The following is a 27,873-nucleotide window of genomic DNA, read 5'->3' on the forward strand; positions in this document are numbered from 1 at the left end:
AACATGTTTGTATAATTTATAGTGTTTGTAATGAAGAGCATAGTTATGTAAGGTTGGCGCAGCGCTGCCAGTTTGAGCGGCTGTAACCTGAAAGAGCATGAAGAGAAAACGTCCCGTGAGGGTTTTGGAATGGAGGCGGGCTGCATGCTGCCAGCTGAGACAGCACTTTACAGTCCAACGGCCCGAGCTGCAGAGACAGGAACAGGAGAGCGTCCGACTGCACATCAGGACCTCACTGCTACAGTCTGGTCCTGAATCAGGTCTGCTCTTAACCCTGGACTCTGGTCTCCTTATAGTTAGCACCTACACATGCTGATTTCTGTCCCAGTGTTCATTTATTTGGTATTTAATGCTTTAAAAAGGGATGTAACACCATGATTGACAGCTGTGTTGACTAATGAGGCTCCTGCAGCGCTGTGTGCACAGGATTATCAGAGTAGAGGAGGAACGGTGAGAGGAAATGTAACAAACATGAACGCTAGAGTCAGTGAACATTACATAACCGTAAGTGTCTGAAGATTTTGTTCTGCTTCAGACTGAACCCACCTGAGTGACCTTTGACCTTTAAGCAGGAAGTTAAATGTGTGTTTGGGTAAGAGGAAGGGGCGGGACATCAATATCTCGTCTCAACCAGCTGATCTCTACTGAGCAGAGACATAATCGGGGTGATTTTGGGTCTGATATTTTGTCCCCATGTGTCTGCTCTCTCCCGTTGTACACATCTGTTACGGGCAGACTTACGCAGAAGAGACGGAATATACATGATGAGCAAGAGACTCTCTCACTCTCTCACACACTCTACCTCTAACTTTTCTCAATGACCTCTTTCTCTGACTTTCACACCGCACTTTGGTGTGTGTCTCTCCCTGTTTGATCTCTAACTGTCTCCAGTCTCTCTCTCTCTCTCTCTCTCTCTCTCTCTCTCTCTCTCTCTCTGTCTCTCTCCCTCCCTCCTGTCTGTCTGTCTGTCTCTCAGCTATCAGTAACACCGTCTGCTGGGCGATACTGTCCTGATCTGTGCCTTAACCTAATGAAGTACATGGCTCGATCAAGCACTCTTTGTATTATTCATATTACTATTCATCACCAAACACACACACACACAGTCATGCACACAGGCACCAGTGTACCATCTGACAGTCCCTCGTTAATATTTCATAAGTCAGTCCACTAGATAGAGAATCCAAACCGAGTCAGAACTCTTTTGTCCTCTTTCACATTTTTCCTCCCCACAGGTGAACCAGACTTCCTCATCACCCCCTTTATTTATCACATAGATTTTACTTTTTAATATTTTGGGTCAAATTGGATCATGGAAAAATAAATTCTCAAAAAGTTTGGGTGTGTCGTTTTGAACCTGTGAAGCCCTCTTCTCGTCTTTCTGTCCGAGCTGAACGCTGCTTTTACGGGGACGAGGTATTAATCAGGCTGGCATCGGAGCGACTGCGAGTCCTGTTCCTGTATAGGACACGGTGTGTACTGCTTCACTCTGTGACAAGCTGTGATGAACGAGTGTGTTATGTAGAGCACTGCTTTCAGAGATGTTTGCATTTGATTAAAGTCTAACTGGGTTATATTTGGAGTGCCGGTCATTAACATAGTGGTATCAAAGGATGTGCAGCTGCAGATGTTCACACAGTCAGACATGTGGCTTTACACTGTCAGTGATTTGCATGGTTTTCCTCCCATTCGACACGGGGCAGATTCTGGCACGACACCTGAATTTATTCATTCATATTCTGCAAAAAAAGGTGCACTGGAATATTTAGTTAGTGCAGCTGCGAGTGTGGTGGCAGCATGCAGGGTATTTGTTCTGAAAGCAGCGACTATTTGCTTCTCAGAACAGAGGGACTAATTATTTCGCATACAGCAAAAACACATAAGTCATAAAATAGACTCTTCAGGACAGGAAGCAACGATGCACATTAAGCATAAAGAACCCAGCATTGAGTTAAACAGCTATCGAGAGTATCAGGAGGGTACTAATTTTAGCTGGTCCTTAAATCTTTCTAATGGTGGATTTAGACAACAGCCAAGAGGATTAGACCAATGACCACGAGAGGGCTGAACGGAGAGCTGAATAAAGACTCTGAGACAAAAGTTTAGGATTTAAAAACCTGTTATGTGGTCCAGGGAGAAACTTTCCTTCAGATCTAGCGACTCAGAGACATGATGACATAGTTTGAACATAAGATAACACACAAATCAGAGACGGCTGCAGCTAAAGAAAACCTCAGTATTTGAAACCTTGGCACTACTTTTAATACCTTTTGGTCTGAATTACTGGTAGGTAAAAGTTTGGGAATTTGCTTCAGAGAAAAGTGCTTCAGCTGGTGACATAATCCTCGGGGGAAAATGCACCTAAACAAAGTATGTCAACTAAGGGTGTTTTCACATTTGGCACGAATGTTTCTTACCGTGCCAGAGTACGATTTCTCCCCCCTCCCCTCTCCCCCCCTGGTCTGCGTTCACATTATTAACATCATTCCATGCCATAGTATACTTGTGTATGAACACAGTCCGATACAACAGCTAAAAAGCAGAAAGAGGGAAAAGTAACCATGGCAACCCCTCGCAGACTGAGTCCGTCCTGCTAACTGTGGATGTTTTTGTTATTTCTGAGACGCCAACAACGACCACCTTCCTATTTCCACATCTACCGTGCAGCTCAGAGGATGAAACTGGCCGTGCTGCGCGGATACAAAGGTTTTTGAAGCGACAGGAGACATTTAGAATTACGTCATATAGCGGTCCACTTCCTTGTTTGAGCCCGGTTCATATCTCTTGCAGACTGTACTCGAGAACACTTGAAATGTGCCCGAGACCACCTCTTCATGCGGACTCGGGCACGGTACCCGAGTACAGCACGAGTATGGTATGTTTGTGTTCACACTGATCAAATGAATCAGACTTTAGGGTCAAGCATACGGTTTCTGTGTTTGTGTTTCTGGGCGTTACATAAAAACAGTGTTACATCCAGAGCAACATTTAAATCATTAGAATCATACAATGACACAAAAACAAAGAATCCCATTGAGGCAGAAGCTGAACATCGACTCCTGTCTGCTGTGGGGTCAAAATAATTTTTAAAAAATGTGTTGGTTGTTTCTCGTGGCTTGAGGAGAGTGATGTAACACCTGGAGAGAGAGGAGATCCAGTGATATATGTTTTCAGGTGGACACAAAGCGCATTGCCTCATCTTTCTCAACAGATATACAAGTCATATATCTACCAGTCAAAAGACAGAGCAACTAAAGTCAGACTGTTGCAACAGACGAAGAAGGAAAAAAAAGAGAAGCTACAATCATAGGCAATCCAGGAAGCCACTTTGAAATTGGTTTTGTGTGCAAAACAGACCTCTCCAGCATTACCTTCTGATAAATTGGGACATCATTGTAATTACTGACTCATAAAGTCTCATTATGCTCAATCTGGAACAGCAAGCAGTACAAATAATGAGAAACTTATTTACTTGTCTCGCCACTTTCCGTCGTCCTAAATTAAGAAACTTGGTTCGAAGGAAATTGGTTCGAATGGAAATGTGATTAGTTTGTGCTTAGAGGAGGGGAAATGACAAAGTAATATGAAGCACAAACACTGGAGAACTAATATAAACAAGATTACGCATTAATCTTCTACTTTTAATTACAACTTGATATTGTTAATTCCTAAAACAGTCGTCAATGGTTTTCAAAGCTTCAGAGTTTAATACTTTTAGTTTTACTATTTTGCTGTAAAAATGGGAGTAAATAAATGTTCCTTTAAATGGTTAAATTATTAACAATCATTGGTTAGATAAATAGGTGTTTGTGGTACCTTAGCAAAGTTGGCAGGTGTTCCACAGGGGTCTATTCTCTGTTCTCTAACATTCTTGATAAATAATCTCTTTGCTGCCACAACACATTTTAATATAGGCTCTGTGCAGAAATATACTTTCTCATCTGGTTGTTTCAAATCATCTCAATGAATCAAATCAACATTTTAAATGTGGTAACTCTATTTACTTATAGTTTAGCATACAACTGCAAAAGTAACTGTTTGATAGTATGCACTTGGCCTTTAGGGTTGCTCATGGTTACAGTTGGCAGAGAGAAGTGATGTATGACTGTTGTCGTTGTTCAGTCTGTGCATGTCATGCTCTGCTACGAGATGGACAGCAGATGTTGACCCCTATACTTCTTCAGTTTAGTAAATTTCTTCATTGGAGAATATAGCCGTCAGTGTTTTTCCCCAGGACCGTTATTGATCGAACAAGCCACCAAGATGATCTGACCAACCTCCTCATTCACAGTAGTGTAGTACTACATTAAAAAAGCTACTTATATTAATATATGACCCATCTCTCTCTCCACCTGAACGACTCTTGATTGGTGCAACAAAGGAGGGAAAGTATTGCCTACTTGATTTAGATGTTTGTAGTTAAGTATATTTTCTTCAAGAAACATCTCTGAACATTATAATCCGGCATTTTGAGTTCCTAATCTATTTTCTCCAATGTCAAATTGATGTGTGAATGTTTATTCTGTGCATGGTTATTTACTTTAATTCAACATTTCTCCTTAGTGATCAATATCGTTCTGTCTAAGATCAAGTAAATTATTATTTTGTCTTCTGTGTGAGGCGCTGTCCTTTTTTCCACCCATTCATCTCGCTGTGCCACAACACTGGTTTGAAACAACCTCCCCGCCTCACTCCGTGACACCTTCTATGATGTAAACACAGAGTAATTTCGTCTGGCAGGTACGCCACCTTTCCCCACTCCCTCCAGCTCACATCCTCAATCCCCCTCCTGCCGCGCAGGCTGACGGACCGAGCGCTGGTGGGAACGGGATCCTCTGTGATCACAGTGACCAGAGCTACCTGAGGACACTGTTGGGTAACCATGACGACCACAAGGAGAAGAGGGGAGAGGAGGGGGCTTCCTGGGGGTCTTGGGCGAGAGTGCACGGTCTGAGATTTGAAGTGAAAGGAGCTGGTGAGGGTGTCAGGTGTGCTGCTGCTCAGTGCGGCAGTTCTTGCTGCAGCCAACACACCCTGCAGTAAAATCTTATACACTGGTATTTTATTCCCAACAGTACATTGATCTTCTTATCAATGTCCTTATTGAGAGTGTATTGGTTTTAACAACTGCTTCTGCATCTTTCAAGACTGCCTAAACTGGTTACACCCTGAACAACAAAACCTCAAAGAAGGTTTTTTTTCCCTGAGACAGCATTCACTTCGTCTCCAGATGTCTAAAAGAGTAAAATAACAAAAGACACATTTTTACACATGAGCACATTCTGACCGACTTGTCAGAGCCTTGTAGCCTAAATCCTATTAAACAGGATATGTTATCCTTCCATCACGTTCAGTGTTTCCACAACATTGGATGTGTCTCCAGTCCCCCGACGGGACATCCAGCAGACATCATCAGATGTTCAAACAGCCTCGTGCTTTTCTTTGTTCTGTCGTTTGTTATTTGAGATTGTTGCATCCTCTCTAGACGGCACCTTTGAACCAACTTTATTCTACATCCTCACCTCTGTGTTTGTGTTTAATTTGACCAGGCTTGCACAAACTGTTCACTCTACTTCATGACTCTTTAAAGCCCTAAATAAGGAACCTTTTGAAGGCGGCTGACTCTGCATTCTTTTGGAGATTCTGAGGTTTCATTTCTGTGTTCATGCAGACTTCAGCATGTATATAACAATACTTATTATTTACAGTGTACTGCGCAGACACAGACTTTGTAAAGTCTACTACAGATATCCAAATTCCTGTCCTGGTTTGGTCTTATCAGCCTCACTCTGTCCTTCCTCCCCCTGATTAATGAAGCACCTTTACGTGACCTTTTTCAGAGAATGAATAATTACTGCAGCTGCTGATCTTGTTGTCTATGCTACTTGCTGATGTGCAGTTAAATCTAGCCTGTTGTAACGCTGCCAACATGTGCAGAGGGACATTATTATTTAATTGTGATGTTATGAGGCATCATGGAGAGCAGCTGTTCTGGTTTACACCACTACAAACATGTCCAGTGTATATTCATTATCAGGAGTTTTAAGTGTCCTCTCACATGATGCTCATTTTTAGAGAGATTGTTTCTGTTTTTTAAATGCTGTTCTTAAAGCCCTTCTCTGTGTAATTATCAGGTGTACAAAGTTTCTGAGCTATATATGGAAGATTTATGTTTGTTTCCAAAAAAAGAGATGATCAGCAAAAAGTCCAAACACCGACTCCCACCAGTGTTTGTGCGCAACATAATAAATGGCCTCAGGAGGAGGCAGGCTGAAAGTGTGCACTTTTCCTTTCTGTGTGATTCATACAGTTGCGTGGTGAATTAAGACACACAACCAATGTGATGGTGAGCCAGCATGCACAACTACAGGAAACTGCAGCAGAAACTCAAAAGATCTATGAGCTTAACTTAAGGAGGGCCATGTCCAGGTCTTTGTTTAAAGGAGATCTATTCTGCTGATCCATCTTTACATACATACTTATGATGTAACATACCTCAGACGTGATTTCCTGCTGCTTTGAACGAGACTTGCCAAGAACCAGACGTCAGGTTCTGCCGACCTATCAGAGCAAAGCATGGAGCAGAGTTGTAGGACACGCCCACCCCAGCAGCTCCTTCAAGGACACGCCCACCAGGAAGCTCACTCAAATGTCCCTGTGACTGTAAATAGAGCCAGCCAATCAGAGGAAAGTGGGCATGTTGGGAGGCAGGGTCTTAAAGAGACAGTAGCTGAAATGAAGCGTTTCAGGCAGAGGCTGAAATGAGGGATTTTACTGACACCAGTATCAGAGAAATAAGGAGTGACACATCTCATGATGCTGCTCAACAGGAGTCCCAGACTGACATCATTAATGCTGAAAGTGAGTTTAATAGAACCTCTTTAAAGTCCATGAAGGAGTCTGACCCTCCTCTTTGACTAAGAGATTGTGACATGCAGAAAACACAAACTCCAGACTCCCAAACAAAAGCTCTGCCACAGATGATCAATGTTTTTCTATCAGTAAACATTGCAGTGTCCCGCTGCTCTCAGACAGAAACCCCACAGACCTCAGACGTGTCCAGTCTCTCTTTCAAAATGATCTTAGAGGATTTGTTTTTCTGTTGCAATTCAATTATGGCCACTGTGAGTATCTACTCTACATGTAAATCATCCTGTGAGCTTGTTCATGACAAACACAGCTGGCTGATTTAATTTTATTTCTGGATTCTCAAAGGACAAAGTGACATTCAGTACCATTGATGTGTCTCTGGCTAAAGTCTGGTCTCCGCTGATCCACCCTGGAGAACGTTTTTCAGAGTGATCGGACCTGACAGAACAGACCCGGTAACCTGAAGAGTTCTATCTGCGTCTTGAAATGTCCCCGCAGGAGGATCTCAGGCTATACTTTCACTCAATGAGATTAAACGATCATTGATGTCCTCAGGGGCCGAGATCCCTGAGTGCATCTGAAATACACCTCACAGTGTAATGAAGCTCAAATTGGAGTCATGCACTCTTTGTGTCGAATTAGAGACGAGTCTGATCAAGGCTTTTTGAATTAGCTGAAGTCCTGACAGGTTATGTTTGATTAAGCAGCAGTGGAGTGAGTTACAGCAGGTCAAAGTGAATGTGATGAATGTAGAACCAGCTGACTTAAGCCTGGCTCACACTGCACGATAATCGGGCCGATTTTAACTCTGATTCTTCCTTCCCTACAATCTCAGGGTCGCTCCCGACTCGAGGCTGCTCGGACCCGATTCTCTGTTCAGATTATCTTGTAGTGTGAGCGGTACAAAGATCCAATCTTAACGTCCCCGATCTGACCGGCGATTGTCGGGGACGCCCCGATTTATTTCAAACATGTTTAATATTTAGAATTTAAAATCTTGATGTTTACGTCATGAAAGGGTCCGGCAGAAGTTGTGTGTGACTACAATATAATCACGAGAGACAAGGGAGGACTGTAGTCATGGCGACCAGTGGCAGGACGCAACCCGGTGTTTTTTTGTTTTTTCACTCGTACAGTGTGAGCTCTCCGGCCGTGTCCGACAATCGGGTCGTACAGTGTGAGCAGACATGCCACCCCGACTTTTATACAATCGGTGAAAAATTGCACAGTGAGCCAGGCAGTGAGTAAAATTACAGGTATGTTTTTGGGGGTGGGGTTGATACTTTTCCTGGCACTTGATGTGCTTTGACAGCTCCACTGAGATGGTTCACAGCTGCTGCAGAAGAAGAAGAAGAGTGAAGTACTGCTGCTGTTACATAACTTTATGAAGGTCACTCGTGTGCAGAACTTTCGGTTTGTTGGCGCTGAATCAAGGCCGAACGTCCTCGACTCTCGCAGACAGACTTCCCAATTAATTCCTCCTTCTCGCCTGGGGAGAGCCAGACTCCTCTGAGCCGCAGACCTGCTCCTGAATTCATTTCAGATCTTAGTCGGGCGCTTGCTGGGCTGATGGAAGGGTGGGATGGGGGCACAGGGGGGCACATTGGGGGGGGGTGAGTGGAGAGGGAGGTGTGATGTTGTCGGCTCAGGCTGTCTGCTCGCTGATAAAACTCCAGCAGCCTGTCGTCCTGCAGAGGCCGCGGCAATTAGGCTGCGACGCGGAGTGTGGACCCGGGCCCGCCATGAATTCGGTCTCGTCAATTTGCAGTGATGTTTGGATCATTGCACACAGCGCAGGTCACATATCACAGGCGGCCAATTAGAGAGCACGTAGAGGAAAAGTAGTGTGGAGAGATAACAGGCTCGGCCGGGGATTTTTGTTTAGTATGCAGACTTATTAAGCTCATTAAAGAACATTTTAGCCAAATCGTCCTTCTGCTTTGGCACATCACTTTACTGAATCTTTAAAGGCATCGCTTTAGAAAAAGAACTCTGATTGAAGTCCTTGATTCTCCTTCAACTGCTTTAGAGAAGGAAGGAAGAATACGATGACTAAATGATATGATGTTTTATAACTCACACTGTGAAACCAGTCGGTCTTAAATCACAATTAATTACGGTACTTGTTTATTTGCATGCTTGATGTGCATTTCAAATGTTTTTTGTTATGCTCTTATTTTGTATTTTGTTCTGTCTTATGCTGAGTTTGCTTTACTTCCTTTTTAATTGAAAGAGCATGTAGATTGAAAGTTGTGACTTTGACCTAAGCACAGAAAAAGGAGCTTGTTATGGATTGAAAAGTTAATGAAAATAGTTCAAGAAGGGAATAGTAAACAAGTGAATATGTTTCATGTCACTGTGTTTGATTTTGATGAAAAATTGGAGGAATAATTCTCAACACTACTGCAGTGCTATATTTGGTGTTCCAGACTGGAGCATTATGGGTCAACATGAGGTGACATGTTGGATTCTGAGTGTCTCACTAGGTGTGTTGCTGAAGAAGATGAATTGCCCCCCCCCCCCCCCCCCCCCGTGTTGTCTCTGACTGCTTCGCTGCCCCTCATTCTTCACAGTTTTCATTTATTTTCTCTCCGTCTCCCTCGTCTCGTCTCTGTCCCCGGGTACGACTCACCAGGTGTAACAGAGCCTCCCACAGCGACGGGGTTTCAGTAATGACAGCAGTGTGACGGGGGCTGGGAGATGTTCTGTTCGCAGTGTGATTGCTCGGCTTTTATTTGTCATTATTGGTAACAGTGGCAGGCCAGTCTCAGAGGAGAACCATTAGCTCTCTCCGGATAATACACAATGTCATCAATCACAGCCAGAGTCCCCGCTGATTCTGTCTGAGTCCACAGCAGCTGACAAGGAAGTATCACACGTGAGAAACGGCCGGAAGCACGCTGATATATATATCTATAATATGATATATTGGAGTGGCAGTAGCTCAGTCTGTAGGGACTTGGGTTGGGAATCGGAGGGTGGCTGGTTCAAGTCCCGGCATGGACCAAGTCCGGAATTTGGTCTGCAGTGCAAGCGTCCCTCCTATGCTCTACCTGAAGCCATTGTGATTTGCACGCCAAGCATCCATGTTGTGTTAATAGCAACAAGAACTTGCGGCCATGTGAACGCCATGTGAACGTGGTCTTAAAATGAGGGGCACAGGTGGTGCAGAAATCGATTGTGCCTTAGACCACCTAAAACCCTGATCTGAAGTCTGTGGTTCACAACGCACTTCCACACACACAGCTCACACAGCGCTCCTTCTCCTTAGTTTAATATCGAGTATTTAATGGGACAAACGGCTGGGAGTTGCCGAGCTTCCCCCACCCCCCATTGCTTTTCAGCACTAGAGATAAACGTGCCATTGAATACACAGAATAGTAAATAACAACATAATCATCAAATCAAGAGTATAAAACAGGCTGACAGCAAAGGGGGGAAAAAGAGAGGATTAAAAGTAAGAAGAGGGGAATATGAGGTTTGAACACATCAGGTGAAGCTCAGCACTTCCAGATCTCTCCATGCTGTGAAGAACACATCACACACGTTTGTTATGTAAGAGGAGGAACAAAGAGTTGAAGCAGCATATTCTTCACAGTGCCAAACACAGAATCTACTTTTCCCGTTCGATTTGCATCTAAAACTGAAGGAGAAAGAACGGATTCTGTGCCTGAGCTCGGCGTCTGTTCATCCTGTTCAGCATTTCTCCCCTGCTGTGTAATGCATGAGGAGAGAACAAATGACCCCTGACCTTTAAGAGGACTTGTGAAGCATCCCGGTTGGCTCTTGAATTCTCTGCAGGGAAGCTGCTGCAGCCTCTTTTTCATGGACTTTTCTCCGCTGTTGCTTTCTCTTTTTTCTCATACTGCAGTATAGAAGACGCTCAGGAGTAACCCTGCCTCTATCCTCTATCCTCACAGATTGTGGCTTCACAAACATCCCCGCAGCCATCCCTGCAGTCACAAAACAGAAACACACAGCAGCTTCCAAAGCATGTGGCAGCTCCCTCCCATGAGGCGGTTTACTGTTGAAGCAGGTGCCATGTGTTTGCCATCCGTCATAATATTATACAACCCTTCCTCCTCATCTGCCTCTGACAGAATTTATTCCTCATTTAAGGATTTTTTAAATACTAGAGAAGCTTGTCTTGGAGGCTGAGCAATCTGTCTGGGAGTCTGTTGTAGGACGGAGCTGCAGCGGGCCACCTGTCAACAGAGCCGCCATCGGCAGTCAGATCGCTGACTTACAGAGTCTCTCTGCCTCGCAGCCAGCACACATACACAACCTCCCTGTCTATTTACTAACTTCTCTCTGGCGTCAATGTGAAACCTGGCTGTGTGGATGGACAACTGCTGCCAAGAGAGAGGCAATACAGCGAGCCAAATCGAACCAAATTTAGTTGAAAAAATACACGCTCAGCAGCAGGAGGAGAGTCAGAGATGAGAGTCTTCCTGATCATATTACAGCGTGTAGGCCTGCTTTACTCCCCGCTGGGAGGACTCACATTTATTAAAAAAAAAATATTTTTCTGCCTCAGAGGTCAGGAGATTGATAGAAAATTGCAGGTCACTATGATAAATCACATACTGCCTGACTGCTGATAGAGAAGCCTTTCTGTTGAGAGGCTGCACTGAAGAAAAGACACAGAGAAAACTACAGGGTGCAGTAGTGGACTGCGACAATGATGTAAAGGTAGAAATAAACAAGTTCCCGTCTCTGTACACGCCCAACCTGAGACAGGTTTCTGTGACTCCAGCTGAACTCACACCTCCCCATCGTTGCTCTGCATTCTGCATCAGTTTCTCTGCATTTCTTTGATAATTGAAAAAAGAGATTACCCAGTATCGGGTGCCAAGGACTTCTGTATCTGTTGCCATGGTATCCAAACAAGTATTGATATCATTTGATTTTTACTAGAATTGTATCAAGGTTTTAAAATTCTGCCATCGTGTCAAACCTTCCTAGATCCAAACGGAGGGGAGGGTCTCCTCAGACAGGCTGCATTAATGAAAGAGGTCTCAGTCCACCCTTAATCCAAATTTCAACTTCATTTCTCTTATTAAGAATCCTTTCTTCTCATTTAGCACGGATGATGTCACAGCGAGCAACTCGCTTGGAGTCATTTTGAGAAAAAAAAAAAAAAAGCTCCTAGATCTGTGCTTACATGAAACTCTCAGCTTTCAATTAAATCACTAATTCTGTCTGGAATCACACTAATCTCATCTTTCATGAACGATCGTTTTTGTATTTTACCGAACAGACAGGTGTGAGTATTCAGGATGTTTCTGTCACTATACGGCAGCTAACCTTAACCTTCAAGCTTCCTTTGAATAAATCAAATCAAACCAATCCTGTCCTGGATGTGAGAGCTGATCTCTGACACCCAGGGAACAATAAAAACAAACCTGAGCGCCCTGAAGTGATTCCTGTGAAGACAAAAGGAAACGAGAGAGAGAGAGAGAGAGAGAGAGAGAGAGAGAGAGAGAGAGAGAGAGAGAGAGAGACCTATCGCCCCGTCTCCACATCCGTCTAAAACTCAGACAGTGAGGTCAGACAGTCAGCGAGACACTGAAAAACGTTTGAGTCACACGCTGATGGCCGTGTGTGTTTATGTGTAATTGTGTGTGCAATGGAGTCAGTGTGTGTGTGTGTGTGTGTGTGTGTGTGTGTGTTCTGTTTTCGCTGGCTGCAAGGCAAAGACTTTGGAGCTGTCCACTGACTGTGGTGCTTAAATCCTTACTGCAGTCCTGCTCTACACAGTCAATGTTCAGGAAGAAGAGAGAAACGGTCTGTTGATCTATGGTGTAATCCAAAACTACAAATTTCTTGGGCCTCATTCTCAACAACCAAACCCCCAACCATTAAAGATAAGACAGTGGATAGAGTCCGGAACAGGGGAGAGGGAGAGAGAGAGAGAGAGAGAGAGAGAGAGAGAGAGAGAGAGAGAGAGAGAGAGAAAGAGAGAAAGAGAGAGAGAGAGAGAAAGAGAGAGAGAGAGAGAGGGAAATGACATGCAGGAAAGGAGCCACAGGTCAGATTCAGACTCGGGCCCTTTACTTTGAGGATCTTTAGACATAATCACTGTTAAATGAACTTTTGAATAATTCTAAGGGGGAACTGTGACCTTTGACCTGAGAGGAAATTCACACCGGTCACTCAGTGATTGGACGACCTCGGGGCGTCTCAACGTGTGGTTGAAAACTGGTTCTGCCTGCAGAATTCATCCGTGTTCATCCTGAAATAATTTTAGCCTAATTTTAGCCAAATGTCTCATCAAACCGTCATTTGACGGTTTGATGAGACATTTGCACATCGGCTTCACTTTTCAAACACTCTGCTGCTTAGCATTCCCTCCAGAATGAAATGCCTGACTCTTTAATAAAGGCATAAAAAGCCCAAAACTTTTAGTCACACTTACATGAATAACATGAATATCCACCTGAAGATCTGCAGCAGAGCAGGGTAATCATCCCAACAGGTGAAAAAAGAGTCGACATCAACACCATATATATTTTATCTGGGAGTCTTTCCTGCTGTGTCAGAGAGTCAAGTTGACAAGCTCAGACTGCTGAGCGGGGGACAAACAGACTCCTCCCGTATATACAATAACAGACAGTTAACAGTTCTCCTAAGCTTCATGATAATCAGGTTTGGATCTACCCGCTTCAGACTGATGAATCGTTCAGTCGATACGAGGAGCCGGAGCGGCTGCTGCGTGGAGACGGCTGAGACGATGTCACCGGCTCAAATAAAGGACGGGACTCATTCTGATCGATGTGTTCAAGAAATGCTAAAAATATATATCCACATGTCATAGGTGCAGAGAAACGAGGGTGAGGACACACATAAATAAATAAAAAATATTTTGCAAGTAAAAAATAATATTCATTAAACACAAGACGATAAGGTAAACACAAACATTCTTCCTTTTCAAGTCCAAAACCCAAACACCAGAGCTCAGAGACACATCTCCTCTGATGTCTTTTCTCTCTTTTCTTCTTAGCAATAATTTGATCAGCTGCCACTCAATATTTATCAGCTTCAACTCCAACATAGTAAGCATGGTTTCAGACTGTGGCCATGGTTACCTGTACACAAACAAGCAGAGAGTAGAGCAGAGCTCCACAGACACTCCAAAGCGTAGTCCACTACTGTGTAAATATGATGTAGAAGTATAAATCAGGCTGATACCTGCGTCCTCAAGATACAAACTTGCATGGCCTTGTTCCTGACCACACCCCATTTTAAGACAAACTCACCCCTGGGTGCTAATGGAGGTGCTAAAGTTCATTTGATATTTAATCAACCTGGGCGACTGGTGTAAAAAAAAAGATAACTGTGTCAGGTGGAAAATGGGAAAGTGATGTTTTTGAATAATCATCAAAAATAGTCTTCTCAAGAGAAAGAGAATCTTGATCACTTTTTGAAGGCCTCGTCTCAGAATTTAAAATCATTTGTAGATTTTAAATCCAGGCCGGTCAAGACCCCCACTGATCGGCTACTCTTCCACGTCATCGCTGTGGTTAGAAGGAAAACGCCTCTTTCAAAAAGAACAAATAACTTTAATTTATTCATGATTAGATTTTTATCTAAGTGAGCGACACGCCCCCTAAATACAAGATGATGATTTTACACTGATACTTGTGGTGTTAGTCTTGGTCTTGGTCTTGACTCGGTCTCAGAGCGCTCTGGTCTCCGGTATGTGGTCTTGAGTACATCACTAGGTATATCGTAGTCAAGGAAGTCGTGTGTGACTTCAGTTTTACTTCAATGGAGACCTCACAGACACATCATATCAACTCGCTCTTCTGTCGTCCTCTTCTTTCTGCTCAGAGCTCTGGCACGGCTGCAAGCATTCCCACCTCGCTCCACATCGAGTTGTATCAAGTTACATCATCAATGCATCCAGTTTCTATGATTTTGAATTTCAAAAGGGGGAGCAATGTTTGTGGGGAAGAAGAAATGTTCAGCAAACCCAGTTCCTGCAGAACATCCAACAGAGATCTTTCTGCAGCGTGGACGATTATCCGGCTCACAAAACGCTGATGGGTCACTTTAGCATGAATGAAAAAATGTAGAGAACCAGTGACCGCAGCTGCTTTAGTATTCTCTCTGCAGTTTGTCTGCATGTAATAACAAGAAATGAGCAGATTTAGACGATTCTGCGCCTCAGCTCGCTGTTTATTTCTTTCTTTCTTCTTCTCAGGATGCTTCTTTTTTTATCAGCTGTTAGCGCTGCGTTCACTGGGGAGGCAGTGACGAGTACGCTGCTGTGTGTGCGCGCGTGTGTGTGTGTGTGCATTTCACAAATCCTGTGCTAAAGTTAGCTTCCCTGCTCGATTCCAAGCCCTGAAGTGTGATAAGTCACAACCATGACAACACGCGCTGCCGTCTCCTGACCCCGCCTTCTTTAATACTTCCATTGTTCCCAATAACCTGACATTAGTTTCCATCAATCTACAGCTCAATTCTCCTCCGGCTGTGAATTTCATCCAATAATTTCTTCATTAATGCATTAATTCTCTCTCTTATCCTCTCCTCCGTCCATTATTAGAATTCCTCTCTGCTCATTCAATCTTCACAGACTAACCTTTATTCCCCCCCCCCCCCCCCCCTCCCCCCTCCCCCCTCCCCCTTCTCCCCCCAGCTCTGTTCCTCCCGTCATCTCATCAGAGAGCTTTAGTCTGATCTAATATCAAAGCTCTCATATCATATCAAATAATGCTTTATGGTCAGGAGGAACATTAGCGATCACTCTCTCTCTGCAGCCGTGCTCATCCCCTCCCCTCCCTGCTTCATCCACGACGCCCCCCCCATGTCTCCTTTCTTAAGAAATCGCTCGTTAAGTGGTGATCGACTCGTGTTAGAGACACACTGGTCAAACAAGCTTTTCCCTCACACACACACTCAGAACACAAACACAAACACAAACACAAACACACAGAAACATTTTTCATTTCTAATGAGCGCTGATGAGATAAAAACCCACAATGCAATTAGTTACCTCAATGAAAACGAGTCCTGACTAGAGCAATTATAGCAGGGTTTTGTGGAAGATCATTTTGTTCTTGTGTTAAAACTTGCAAAGCTGTGCTCATCAGTGGATAAAAGGAGTTTCAAGCCGCTCTACGGAGCGTTTTAGCTTCTTTCAGATCATTGTTTCGGTTTAGTCTCACAGCTCTCTTGAAGATGGAGCAGGTGACTGTTTTCAATTCAATTAGGTCGCTTCCCATGTACGGAGGCTATAGTCCTCCTAGCAGGCAGCCCCGGGTTCAAGTCCGACCTGTGGCTCCTTTCCCGCATGTCAGTCTGCACTTTCTCTCTCTTTCTTCCCAATCTCCAGCTCTGTCCAATGTCCTCTCTAATCATCAACAAAAATGATACACCAGCTACCTGTCCAGCACCGTGCAGAAAACAGAAAACAGACAGAGAGTTAAGAAGACAGGTATCGTTCTGATGAGCAGGTAGAGACCACAAACGGAGCTTAAAGACAGTAAATATTCACTTTGTGTCTTCAGGTGGACAAAAACATGACTCCTGATAGATGTCAGTGTTTGATGATGTGTAAATAAGCAACAGCTTGTTAATATGATGGCTGCCACAACCAAGCAGCAAAACAATGCAAAGTGAAAAAAACTGCAGTTCCTCGAGTGTCCACTTGAAGGCTGGCTGCAAAAGACCCAGAAGTCCTATACACACCCCATGATAAAGTGTCAAATTTCACAGCAGAAATTAACATGAAAGAATGGTACAAAGATGATTTGGGTCTTATAAGTTCATTTTTTTATCAGCACACACTTTACAGGGGGATGTATTTGTTTATAACACACCCGTTTTGATTTCATGAATAATACGAGTTATGCATAATTAGGGGCGTGGCCAAGTTCTAGGTTTTTTTTTTCAGGAGGCTTAAGGCCCGCCTCAGCTCCAGCTCTTTGCCTGTTGTAAGATCGACTGTAAGTTTAATAGTTAGGATTTCCAATATGGCGAGCGCCATCAATGAGCTTCCAAAAAACAGCCCTTTAGAAACCAATGGCTGATGTCCCTCAGGCTTCGTCCATCAAGGCTGCAGAACTGCTTTCAGCATATTTTCTTTAAAAGTGAAGCCAATGGAGAAGCGTCATGTACCTGCTTGTTTTTTAATGGCCAGCAGGGGGCAGCGACTCTGGGTGTAATATATGTCAGATTGTATGAAACTAGATGATAAAATGTTCCCACTTCCCCGCTGATTTATTCCCTAAGTTCTCAATCTTTAGTTTCAAGTCTTCTTCAAAACAGCCCGATGTTTAACTTTTAAGTTATGGTCCCCATTAAGAGTCACATCAGCATATGTGTGATTGATAAGTCGTTTCCATGGTGATCTGCCAACCAGGACGAAAGGCAAACAGGATGGAGAGGAGACAACCAAAAAGCTGAACTTAAAAACGGTCGTCCATGACCAACAGGTGACATCACAGTCGCTACGTCCACTTCTTCTACACAGTCAACGACAACAACATCCAAAACAGCTCGCTCACACTCACAGTTTAAACCACCGGGTGTGACAGGAAGCTCTTCGTTGTGAAGCGAGCCCTGAGGAAACACTGCGTCTACAGTGTTTAATAAATAAATGATGGTTATGATGGAGCAGGAGACGAATGAATCAGAGTACGCATGGACCAAAATGCATGAATCCAGAGTTCCTCTATAAAACAAAACTCCAGCCTGATGACCGAGAAAAATCCAGATCCAACATTAACAAATTATTATCTGCACATATTCTGAATACGTAAAAACAGACACAGTGTGAGTGCTTTCCTGCACTCATTATAGTCTATCGTAGTGCCACACCTCAGCAGGAGGCTGAATGTGGCAGAGGATATTTTCTGCACAGATAAGATGTCAGACACTGAAGGGGAACAGTCCCAAAAGGAAAAGGGCGTTGAATACAGAACGCAGAGGAGAGCTCCACACCTTACATGTTGGTTTGAAGAGATAGAGCAGCAGCAGTGGGTGTGTGTGTGTGTGTGTGTGTGTGTGTGTGTGTGTGTGTGTGTGTGTGTGTGTGTGTGTGTGTGTGTGTGTGTGTGTGTGTGTGTGTGTGTGTGTTCATGTGTTTTAGTCATGTATCTTCTGATGTCTGTGTAAAGAATCCTCACATGTTTGTCTTATTAAACTTTCATATTAAGACCTTTGTTTTAATTATATTCGTACCATCAGAATTAAAAACACATTGAGCTGCTGTCCTCAGGTACCTGCAGCCTTAGAAAAGCCTTCATGCACCCAAACAACACAGAAAGACCCCACCTCCATCTCTCCCCATGGAGGGCGGAATAAAGTACTGCAGGTGAGACTGGACCAACAGGTTTTTAAAAGATAATAATCATTCTTTTATTTTACTGTTAAAGCTGCAAAAAACCTGAAATTTCAAAACCAACAGGTTTGCCAATTCTGTGCCCAGGGAGGGATTAAGTCCGGGACGAAACAAGACTTCAGACCTCGAGCTCTTAAACTCTCAGCAGGTGATGTTAAGATGAACATGAATGAACATCAGCATCAATGAATGAATGAGAACATGCGTCCAATCAAAACGCTTCACACAGTCACCTTAGGTAAAAAACGCACAGACACCCCAAAAAACAAAAAAACAAACACCAGTTTTCTCTCATAATGCATCTTAATTATCCATCAAATCGTTTTATCTGATAATCCAACTTTTGAATCAAACACACAACCTCAGAAAAAATCAACAAGGACAAAATTCCTTCAGATAATGCCGCTTTAAATTAAATGAAATAAAATGAAATCATATTTCAGCAGCAGACAAAAGGCAGCATCAGAAGTAAAGAGCAGTGATAATAATAAAGGGTTACGTACTGAATCTCTGAGGCTCCAGCTCCATGCTGCTGCCGCTGAGTCGCTAAAGCAACTGACACCAAAGAGACAGAGAGCGAGGAGTAAAGCACCGCCAAGCTCTCTCTCTCTCCTCCTCTCTCTCTCTCTCTCTCCTCCTCTCTCTCTCTCCTCTCTCTCCTCTGTCTGCGTGGATGTCTCTCACCCGGGACACTGCTAACCCAATTTTCCTCTTTTTCTGCCTTTTCTCATTTTCCATCTCTGCCTGTTATGAGTTTTCTTCACCTCACCCCACTCTGCCTACTCTCTCTCTCTCTCTCTCTCTCTCTGTTTCACTCTCTCTCTCTTGCAGCCTTGGTTGCCATGCACACTATCTGTGTCAGGACTAACTCCTCATGTGTTAAAAGTAGCATCATGCATGTTTATGTAGGATAACTCTTGTCTGAGAGGTGCAATAACTGAGATGTGAATATCCGTCTTTTCTTTTGTTCGATCTCACTAACGATGGTGGGGATCGAGCGCTGATCCCTGACTGCAGGTTCACACAGTGAAGGGAATGTTGAAAGTGTAATCTGTGAAGGATAAGCAGTCAAAAGATCACCACACCCCTCTGATTTTTATTTTAGACAACAATAAATTTGATCGACATAAAGAAGAGGAGAGATCGAAATAACTGGTTAAATGAATCTGTTTTTGGAACTGTTTCCTCTGCATGAATCCTCTGCTGCTTTCTGGTCTCTTTGACTCTAAATAATAGCTTAGCGTGTTTCCACATGCTCACTTTACTTTGCATCAAGTCGAGGATATCTGCGGTCAATCAGCTCGTACAACAATTAAAGCAATCACATCCCATCTGTGGAGGGTTAGTTACATACAGCTGGTTTTTAAATGTGTTTATCGCAGTGGTAGGCTATAAAAAAACAAAAAAACAAGTCTACGTACTGAAATCAGTATCTTTAGTTTTTTTCTTTCTGATGGAAAAGAAAAGCACTGACAAATGTCTAAGTCTTGCAAACCGTTGGTATTTGGGTGGTAGTTTCTTCAATTGACCAAAATTAGTACAATTTATGTGAATCTGATTCTGCAGCGGTGTACCGCCTGGCTCTGTGCCGGGATTCCAACCGGTTTCTCAATGAAGGTGCTTTGCTGACCGGCATCTCACGTGAGAATACACTGACCGAGTGCATCAAATTATCCAGAGGAAGAGGAACTGTCCCTTTAATTTCTACCTGTAGTAAGAGTGGAGCAGTTAGCGGCTGAATCCTCAGTCGACATCTTTAATGGATTCAATCTCGTAGTGAAGCTAATCTTGGCGGCTTTATGAAACTAACAACATCCTGTTTTCTTCTGCATATACATCACCTGAACGAGGAGAAATGCTCCCAGAGCTCCGTTCTCCTGTCACATGGAGACAGATGGAGGGATGTCAGAGCGCTGAGCGATGACAAAGACTGGTCTGCTTCCCTCCGGATGCACCAACAATTATTGTGCAATTATGGAAACAACACGTGGTTTAGAAACTCATTAGCAGCTTCAATTTAAAACACCCTGCCAGACACTCTTACACCACCTGAGCCTGGTCCTGTGTGCAAGTGTGTGTGTGTGTGTGTGTGTGTGTGTGTGTGTGTGTGTGTGTGTGTGTGTGTGTGTGTGTGTGTGTGTGTGTGTGTGTGTGTGTGTGTGTGTGTGTGTGAGTGTGTGTGTGTGTGAGTGAGTGAGTGAACTGAGACAGATGGTGGAGAAGTAGAGACAAAGAGTAAAAAGCCCCAGAAACATTAATTGGGAAACTTCTTAGATGTTGTACACGTATCTGAAGGTACACACATATAAATGTTCCTCCACACACACCTGTGGTGCTGGGTATGAAACGAGACAGTTTCCATGGCAGGACGTCACACATTCAGAGACACAGAACTCAACCCAAACTGCTGTTGATGCAGGGAGCAGCCATGTTGGATTTTAACTCCGGCTACTGAAGGTTTTCAGAATTTCAAAGTCAGAATTTAGACTTCAGGGCGGCGTTCCTGATGACGTATCGGACCGGCAACTGGGATTTTCCGACTTCTGAGATCAAATGGACGCACCATAACCATGCAGATAAAGAAGTGAATGTCTTCAACTTGAAGCCCCTGACAAGTTTGTGGACTATCCTGCAGCCTTCAGAAAATTTTAAATCTGTACTCAGGGGTTTTGGATTTAATTTGAGAATCTGTTCTAGATTCACATTTTCAATTTGAGAGACACATCTTCCTGCTGCTGTGTCGTGTCATGAAAGCCAATTAGCGCTCAGATTTCCAGACTTCCTTGAATGCATCAGAAATGATCGATCAACCAACAAACATTTTAAAAGTGGTTTTCTATGCCTGACAAAGCTCGACTTTGTGCACATATCTGTGCCCTCTGCAGTGGCTGAGAGTTTCTCCATGCAGCTCTTTTCACTCGTTAATCCCCATCTGCCTGCTTCAAGTTCTGCTGATGCCTCCAAAACGGCTTCTGTAGAGTTTATTAGCCATCTCTTGACCAAGTCTTGGCCATTTAAGATACACAGTTAAGAAACCAAATGCTGACTCTGCCAGTCCTCTGAAGGCCTGATCCAATTTAGCCCGAGCGCTCTGCAGAGCTTAAAGTGGACGGATGCAACCTGGGATTTGAACATCAGGTTGGACCGCATTTATAAAGTGAACGAATAAAAAAAAAGGAATGACTGTTTGATCTTGGTATATGTGGTTTCAGATGAGCAGCCGTACACTCGGGCAGTCCAATCCCCCAGGTGGAAGCTAATGGAGCTGGTCCACACCCTGCACGGGTCGGTGAGGAGCCAATGAGCCTCCGCATGCTTTCAGCCAAATAACACTTCACCTCTGTGAGCATCACAGCACACTGACTGATGGATGAACACAGGGATTAATGTTGCAAAACACACACACACACACACACACACACACACACACACACACACACACAAACACACACACACCAGTGAGCTGTGGAGCTGTGAGATAAACAGATTTCAGCAGCCAATAAGGAGAGGGAACAAATGGGCAGAGATGGAAACAACAGGAAGAGGAAGCTGTCGGTACTGTAGATCAGATATTCATTGATTGAGAGACAAATAGTCCCAGGGTGAAACCTGAACCGATTTAAGAGACATTTTGAAGACATGCACTTTGTTTCATCAGCAGGTTTTCATCCATATCGTGCTCCTTTAGCTTGTTCAACCCTAAAAGAATCAAGATGAAGAAATATGATTTTTGGGGCATGGTGGTGCAGCATAAGTCTCGACACTAACCAGGCAGATAGCCAGTTACAGTTTAGGATTTTAGGATGGAAAATCAAACTTCAGGGTGACCACTGAATTCTGACCTCACATTCAGTGAGGACCCTTCCTACAAAGGTCAAAAGGCCGACATGGGTTCAACCTTTTCCTTCATCGTCCCCACAGAGGCAGGTTTGTCACAGGGTGTTTGTGTGTCATCATTCATCTTTTTCCACACACACACATTGACTCTGTTTTGAAATCAACAAGCAGAAAAAATGCACATAGGATGGTTGACTATTTTCTTCTCTTTTGTGTATTTTTGAGGTGATCAGGTAACTCTTCTTACTCCGGCTTTGTTCTGACTTCCCTTTGTGTATTTTTATAAATTATCTGTGATGCAGTTCAGCGGTTGTTGGGGGGAGGGGGCGCGTAAATTAGTTGTCGGTTAGCTGGCGCTCTGATTGAGCAGCCAGATGTAACCAGAGAGGAAGAGGAGGAGGAGAGCAGCATTAAAGCATTGATTTATTCATTGGAGAGGTGAAGTGGCTCCTCTGGCAGCGGTCCAGAGGCACGCTCCTTTTTAGGCTGAAAACTCATTTTTAGCTCCACTCATCAGACGCCGACAAGTTCCTCTCTAATTTGAGTCATTGTCATTCAGTTTTATTCATCCTCACTCGCTCTAAAATCTCAAGTTTCTTCTCTGTACTTTTAATTATTTTCTCTGGTTGGCCTCGTGTGTTTCCATCCTGTAGATGAGATCAAGGTGCATGATTATTTTCACTTATTAGGTTGTTGTTTCCCCTCAAACTTTCAGGTCTGTTTCACATAAGCTGGCTCTCTGCAGTGTAACAGTAGTGTGCAGGGGCGTCTTCATGAACAGATCTGACATCGGGCCCCTCCATCACAGCCTCAGTCGAGTAGTTTTCATTAGATGGGTGTGTAAGAGAAGAATGAGTCCATCAACAGTTGCAGGCAAACTTCTGCACACTGTCCAACAGCACTGGCAACAATGCAATTTATGCATCTGAAATTTTTAAAGTGGCAATGTTTGGATTTATGCGTTGGACTGCACGGACCGGATCCAAACATTGTAACTTTGCAAACCTCATATACATAAATACCAATGTTGCCAATGCTGTTGGACAGTGTGCAGAAGTTTGCCTGATCATCAAAATAAAAGAACTGATCCAATATTGGGTACCATGGGACTTCTATCTTTGTTGCCGTGGTAACAAACAGGTATCGATATAATCTAACTTTTAGTAGAATCAAACCCTCCAGAGTCCAGACTGACTCTGGGGCTCGTGTCAAGGCTGAGAGTCTTGACACAAATTAAGCTGCCGCACCATTTCCTGCTCATGTCATAAAGAGTCAATATACAACAAAAAAATTAATGATTTATTTGAACTTCATGTCTTCATGCACTGCACAAGAAAACAAAAAGTGAAAACAGTTTTGTGTTGGAGTTGAGTTTTTCTTCAAAACATCAGTCTGTCACTGTCACCATTATAAACCTCTCCCAGTATAGATTTGCAGATTTATAAATAAGAAACAGTCAACATGTTTGTGTCACCTGTTGTAAACCCCCCCCCCCCCCCCCCCTCTCTTTTCTCCTTAAAAGTTTCATTTTGATGGAAAACCCAGAGATACTGAAATACAGAGACACTAAACTGGAGTAACAACAATAGAAATCAGATGTGTTGTCAGAATGTACAACAAGGTGACGAGGAGAGAAAGATCTCACCTGTGCAGGATGAAGCCTGACTGCAGACACCTGCTGGTTTCTGTTTCTTTACATCGACTGCTTCAGTTAGACTTTTGAGAGAAACACACGAGAACATCAGCTGGAGGTATCTCTGCAGAAAGCTTCATGCTAAAAGACAAATGAGACGGTATGCATGATGCCAACGACCCTCTGAGAGACGAGCTGTGATAACACACACACACACACACACACACACACACACACACACACACACACACACACACACACACACACACACACACACACACACAGTGTTTAGTGTCCATATTAAAACAACACATGCATAAAGCATGAGCTTATCTGGAAGAGCAGATGATGTGTAACGTGTTGCACATAAAGGACGATGTGTGAAGTGTGTGAGTGTGTGTGTGTGTGTGTGTGTGTGTGTGTGTGTCAGGGTTTTACTGTTTTGTGTGGCAGCTACAGCTGATGCTTCCTTAACACTGAATATGTTAAATAATTTTTATATAAAAGCATTTTGATTCAAATCCCTGCCCAAGAAACTCCAGTATTTTATTTCCCTACCTGAGGCTTCACTGAAAATGTTCACATCCAATTACCTGATTGTGCCTGTTTGAAGGAGGCTACATGGACATTATGATATTCTCCATGTGATGTCATCAACACAAAAGGTGTGCGAGAAAATATTTAATCGTTTTCTATTCTGTTGCCATGGTGAAGTCGGTCGCCTCTTACTCATAAGGTCGGGGGTTCGATCCCCAGCTCCTGCAGCTACATGTCCGATGTGTCCTCGGGAAAGACTCTTAACCCCAAGTTGCTCCCACTGCTTCGTCTGCAGTGTGTGAATGTGTATGAATGGATGATTTAATACTGATGGACTCTTTACTCAGCAGCCTCTACCATCAGTGTGTGAATGTGTAGGTGTGACCTGCAGCGTAAAAGAGCTTTGACCAGTTAGAAGTCTAGAAAAGAAATACACAAGCTCATTTATAGAGCTGTAGGCTTGACATATTTTCACTTTTTGAAGACTTGACTTTTTCCACCTCCAGCATCATCAAAGCAGAGATCCGTCTGTTTTGATCTCTTCGTTCTCCTAAAATAAATGTGTTTTTTTCACGGTAAATGCTCTGATATGTTTCCTAGCTCGTCTCTAACTCTGTCTGTCTGTAGTGCTGCTGGGCAGGTATTTGTTTTATCCATGGCCTGTGAGCAGAGAGGAGCTGTGAGAGTTTCCGTTCACACGCTCAAAGCTTCTCCAGGCTGCTGCGCTCAATATGAGTCAGTGATTGTTGCAAGAAAAAGAAAAAAATCTGATTTGTTTTTATATTTTTGGTTTCATATTAGAAGGAATCATTCACAAATTCCTCAAGAGATTGGTATCTGGTTCTCTACTGTACTTTGCTTTGAACCTGTGTTTGCAGTAAGGCAGTAAAAATGGAGCAGGAGAGAAGTTGACGCTCCGACTTTAATAAGTCCTTGTGCTTAAGCTTTCCCTCACTCATGCTCAATGCTGTATAACAAGCTCTGTGTCACCCAATGAAAAGCGTGTTCGGAAACTTTCACAGGGAGAGAGACAAGAAGAAGATGTTCACAGTCATAAACCTTTATGAGGACATGAAATAAATGGTCCAGCTTCCAGGAGGTCTCATCTTCATTTTGCATCAAAAGTTCATCTCAGAGAGCGAGGACACAGGTCCTGATCCTCTCTCCTGACACTCTAAATTACACACTAAAATGCGCTTTTTGACTGTTTTGATTTCAAACGCAGTGGGGAAGCCGGTGGAGGCTAGGAGTCCTCTCTGCAGTGTCCTCATTTACTCAAATCTCTGAATGAATCTGCAGCAATAAAAAACAAAAAAACAAGAGATGAAGCATCTCTGAGACTCTGCTCTCTGCACACACTCCTTCAAATAACATCACACTGCAGCTGTGTAACCTACTCTATTGCCTTGTGTGAAGTGTGCTTTTATCCATGCACGCACACCCACTGAGAGGTTAGGAGGCTTTCCAGGGCTCTCCGTGCCTTTCACTGAGTGTGTTCTCATAAAGGCAGCTGAGGACAGACCTCTTTTCTCTGCTCCAGATGCTGTACATCCCCTGCAGCCGCTCTCAAACACTGCACATCTCTCTCTCTCTCTCTCTCTCTCTCTCTCTCTCTCTCTCTCTCTCTCTCTCTCTAGCTCCTTTCTTATATCTCATGCCTGACCCTGCTTTCCTCCCTCCCTCATCCCTCATCCCTCTCTCACTCTTGTTTATCATCTTCTTCTTCTTCTTCTCGTCTGCATCGTCGCTCTCTTTGCTTTTGAATTAGTCATTATTTCTTCATCTTAATTCTGACATCTCTTTTTCCGATTTAAGCGACTTATCAACCCTCTCAAATGGTCTGAAAAGATTATCTGAGCACTACAGAGACTTTAAAACTAGATCTCTATTATGTTGGAACAGCAGCTTCCTGCTTGAGGACATTCATACATTTATTAATGTGGGCCAGAAACACAAAGAAGCTAATAGAGAGGAATCAAATAGTCCACTACTTGTTTTAACAATGGAACAACAGCTCGCCTTGAACGGGGTTACGATCTGACCACATGCAGCAGCAGAGCATCGGATGACTTCTATTAATACCTCTACTATGTGTTATGTCACCTCCGCTCTCTGGTGTTGCAGAGCTTCACTTCACATGAGCGTGAGGATCACGGTTTGAGTGTGAAAATCTATTTACAGAACCGGTCTAAAGAAGTTCAAACACCTGGCTCGTCTTTGCTCAGACACAACTCATTATTCTTAAAGAGAGAGAATGATTTATCTCGTATCCAGTGAAGATTCTCGTACACAGCAGGTTGTTTTTAAAATTAGTCAGTTTTTTCCGTCACTTTCAGGCCCAGACCACATGTAGGACCCAGTCCAGTTCATCTGTGAGACTGGCTGAATTTCTTGCTGCTCCATTTTGCGTTCTATTGAGTTATGAGCTAGCCTGATTAGCCCCGCCCCCCTCCCACCAAAAAACAAAAAGAAACGATTTCTAGAAGTGATTTTTTTCAAATCTATAAAAATTTCACAAGATAAGAATCTCGACTTTTACTAAAAATCACTCCAATCAGGCATCTCTGTTCGTCAGCATAGTGGGAGAGTAACTGTGTGTGTGTGTGTGTGTAAGCATGTAAAAAGTCCAGTTAGCATCGTTAGCACCAGCGCTAGTTTGGTGACATCCACCATCTCTCTAATCTCATGTAAACTAAAGAGACAGCGTCGCACGATGACGTCACACAGAGGAGAAACCGGCGCACAGCGTGACATCCCAAAAACAAAACTCTGTTTTCAACGTCTACACAGAAACACCTTAAACTGAGTTTCTGAACATCTTCACCCTGGCAGGAGTTTCACTAAAGGACAGTTTTCAGTGACCTAAAACAAAGTTTGTGTGCGGAACGTCAAAACGTTTTCAACCCGCCTGCGTGTGGTCGAGGCCTCAGGCTGCTCCTCCCTCACCGCGGCTGAAGGACGTCTGCTGCAGATAAAGCTGCTCACATTGATTGTTCTGTCATGAAGTCGTATGCTGGTGTGATTCAAGGTGAGCTGAGGTTGCCATGGGGACATGTGATGCATCCAGAAAGCCTATTTTTTATTCTGAGACTGGATTCATGTCCTTTGGCTCCAAGTCGATGGTCTGTGTTTGTGTGTGTGTGTGTGTGGCTCTGTGTGTGTGTATTCAGACCGTCCACTTAACTCCCTCTTTTATTTGCCGTCAGCGGTGACGTTAATGCAAGGTGAGCCGTTGTTTGAAAAAGTCTGCGCTCCATTTGAGATTGTAATGAGCCGGGTTAAGTGAGATGAGGTTTTGGAGTAAAAGGGGGCTCAGAATTTTAATAACATGACAATCAGAACGAGGGGACAGGAGGGGGAAGAGAGGGGAGGAATACCAAACAGCTGCAGAGTTTAGAGGAGTGAAATGAGAGCAGGAGGACAAATATAAACGCACATGAGCAGATGCTGGTGGTCATATCTCAGGGTCCCACTTCAACAGCTAACCTGCTCGGTTCAGTTAAAACTAACTTAAGTCCATTTGCCAAGTTAGTGCGGGGAAAGCTGCCAATCAAATCCTGGTGCAGGTCAAACAACCGGACAGAGACCGATTGAAAAGATGGGTCTCAGTCCGCTTTTATCCAGACTCTGGTGCAGCTCGTTT

At 43.7% G+C, this 27,873-nt stretch overlaps 1 protein-coding gene across 2 annotated transcripts in view; it reads right to left on the reverse strand.

The window, feature by feature from the left end:
• plch2a (phospholipase C, eta 2a) overlaps positions 1 to 27,873 on the reverse strand; it is a 162,960-nt gene that overhangs the window by 111,732 nt on the left and 23,355 nt on the right. Inside the window, exon 1 of one of the 2 annotated variants that reach the window (XM_065961560.1) lies at positions 18,727 to 22,930. The exons of the other annotated variant lie outside the window; for it this stretch is intronic. Coding sequence (XP_065817632.1) covers positions 18,727 to 18,751 — 25 coding nt within the window. The 5' untranslated portion in view covers positions 18,752 to 22,930. Of the gene's footprint in view, positions 1 to 18,726; positions 22,931 to 27,873 lie in introns of those variants that run through there. 2 annotated transcript variants of the gene reach the window in all.

The sequence above is a fragment of the Labrus bergylta genome, chromosome 12 (genome assembly GCF_963930695.1).
Source record: "Labrus bergylta chromosome 12, fLabBer1.1, whole genome shotgun sequence".
NCBI classification, from domain to species: Eukaryota; Metazoa; Chordata; class Actinopteri; order Labriformes; family Labridae; genus Labrus; species Labrus bergylta.